The sequence below is a fragment of the Pinus tabuliformis genome, chromosome 8 (genome assembly GCF_031772625.1).
Source record: "Pinus tabuliformis cultivar Carrire ecotype Pingquan chromosome 8, CPIR1, whole genome shotgun sequence".
Classification (NCBI taxonomy): Eukaryota; Viridiplantae; Streptophyta; class Pinopsida; order Pinales; family Pinaceae; genus Pinus; species Pinus tabuliformis.
In genome coordinates, this window is record NC_142294.1 from 278,218,204 (window position 1) to 278,220,565 (window position 2,362).

The 2,362-nt window shown below is 39.0% G+C and overlaps 1 protein-coding gene across 1 annotated transcript; it reads left to right on the top strand.

Moving 5' to 3' along the window:
* Positions 1-204: 204 nt before the first annotated feature.
* LOC149235205 (RING-H2 finger protein ATL8-like) lies at positions 205-1,219 on the top strand. The gene has a single exon (XM_089461305.1). It carries the CDS (start codon positions 339-341, stop codon positions 1,017-1,019), a length of 681 nt encoding a protein of 226 aa, XP_089317431.1. The 5' UTR covers positions 205-338; the 3' UTR covers positions 1,020-1,219.
* The last annotated feature ends 1,143 nt before the right edge of the window (positions 1,220-2,362 follow it).

Genomic DNA, 2,362 nt, shown 5'->3' on the forward strand with positions numbered 1-2,362 from the left:
TAGATTTATGTGATCAAATTTGAAGGCTAGAAAACGATTGACCAGAGTGGTAGAAATTTTTTAGAGTTCTTTAGATTTAAGGGAATCAAATTTGATAGCGAGAAAGCGATTGACATGAGGCCCGAGGGATAGAGATTTCGAGGCTTCAGAGCAAGCGTCATATAAGAAGCATAGAAGAGGCAGTATACCAAATTCATACAGACCTCACCACTCAGTGGCTTTTAGGCATGTGATGATGAGCGAAGAGTTTCTTCAAAATTCTAAAGAGACAGGTAGTTAGTTTTCAAAGGATAAAGCTTCAATTCGTTTATTCCTAAGGTTTTTTGGATTTTAACTATATGAAGGACATGCAGAGCGTTTTAGATTTTCCGTTGCCAATCGGCAGGAAGTTACTGAGTTCTGCTCCTGTACCTTCTAGTTCAGGGTGTATTTCTTACGTTAACGAGGCCACTCTAGACCCCGATCGACTAGTCATTATCACCGTCCTTGCTTTGCTCTGCCTTTGCATCTTGGGGATCGGCCTCAGCTCGTTGTTCAGATGTCTGTTCCACTGCAGGATGCGAATCGTGGTCGAATCATCCGATGGGGTGGCAAACCCTGGATTGAGGAAAGCGGCTATGAAAGCACTACCCATTATCATTTACAGCAATAAGTCAAATCCGGGGCCCGTGCCTACGGATTGCCCGATCTGCTTGGCAGAATTTGCGGAAGGAGAGAAGATGAGAATTCTGCCAAACTGCAATCATGGCTTCCACGTGGAATGCATTGATAAATGGTTTGTCTCTCATTCCTCCTGCCCTATGTGCAGACAATGCCTGAATATGAACGGTCCAAACAAAAAGCCGGGAGGCGCTGTAATTGCTCAAGCTACTGAATCACACATCATGCATATAGTCGTACTGGGTGCCACGTATTCAAGTCATGCAGTTGCTGTTGTTTCTCCAGACGCTGAAACGTTCAAAAGAACTGTAGAGGAGGCTGCTGTTGCCACTACTCCACAGTTTCCTAACCCATTGTAGCTTTCAGAATATGAAAGCTTTCTGAAAGCTGAGTTATTCATATACAGGTAGATTAGGCAACAATTGCATTTGTGGAAGACGTAGGAGAATTTCTAGTGCATTGTTATCCAAGGGATCCCATCGCAATGCAGATCGCAATTTCTTAACATACAGGCAATGTATGGTGCTGTAATTGCAGTAATAAGATATTGTGCTCTACATATACTGTGCAGTTATAAAATGAGCATCTATTTTTTAACTGTTATTATTTCGTTCTCATGTTTGAAATAATTCCTGTGCTTATTATCAGAGCTGGCAAGTTGCCTTCCATGTAGCTCACTTTCAAGCCACGTTTTTCACTACGTTCACTGGCGGGGATTCGTATAAAGCTTTCCGTTACTCCACTAATTTTCAAGGAATGATCTAAGAGGAGATGATAAAGCTCTGAGCTCCTCCACTAATTTTCAAGGGATGATATAGGAGGAGATCAGAGCATAGTGAGACTGAAAATGCTTTGGCTCAAATCACAAATTTGTATATGGAAGAACTGGCGAGATTTATAATCCTTAGCATGGTGCTTTAGTTGATTCATGGAGCAAACCTGATCGAAAGCATCCTTTAAACAAAAGGTGGATGAATGAAGAATTTAATTAGATTACTAACAGATTTCTTAAAATTATCGTGGCAAAAAGATTATCTAAAAACTATCCTTCGTTATCTAAATGTTTATAAATTTTCGGGCTACTAATTTCACTACAACTCCTCATATCAAGTCGCAATCTGGGAATTCAGCCGTTGTCCCGACCTTAGTCCAACGACAACTCCCTTGATAAGAAGATCCAAGAAATATTCTGTAGCAATCTCAACCATGCAAAACATTATACTTAGACACTGAATTATTTAGTTTGCCTCTGATATCAGGGTCTCCTTCTCAGGTTGCGCCTCAAGTTATTACGGGAAGGAAGTCAAGAGTAGAGATTCAGTTTTACGTAAAGTAGAGAATCTCCCCGAGGAAGAAGATACTGAGGCTATCAATGTTCCGTAGCATCTCAACCATGAAAAACTAAATCATTTAGTTCTATTATGATCTCATGTACTTTTTCTCTGTTTGGGCCTCACGTCATTAAAAGAAGCAGACAGTATAGACTCACTTGGTTTTAGGTGAAGTACAGAATGTCTATTAGATGAAGAGAGAGACGAAAAAATAGAAAATGTTATAAAGTTATTAAATTTGGAATGTAGATATACATCTAATTAAAAAATAATTTAGAAGCAAATTAAAAATGTTGTAGAAAATGTTATAAAGTTATTAAACTTGGAATGCAGATAAACATCTAATTAAGAAATAATCAAAAAGACTATTA

Coding starts and splice junctions, on each gene's coding strand:
- LOC149235205 (XM_089461305.1), top strand. CDS start 339: ATGAAGGACATGCAGAGCGTTTTAGATTTTCCGTTGCCAATCGGCAGG.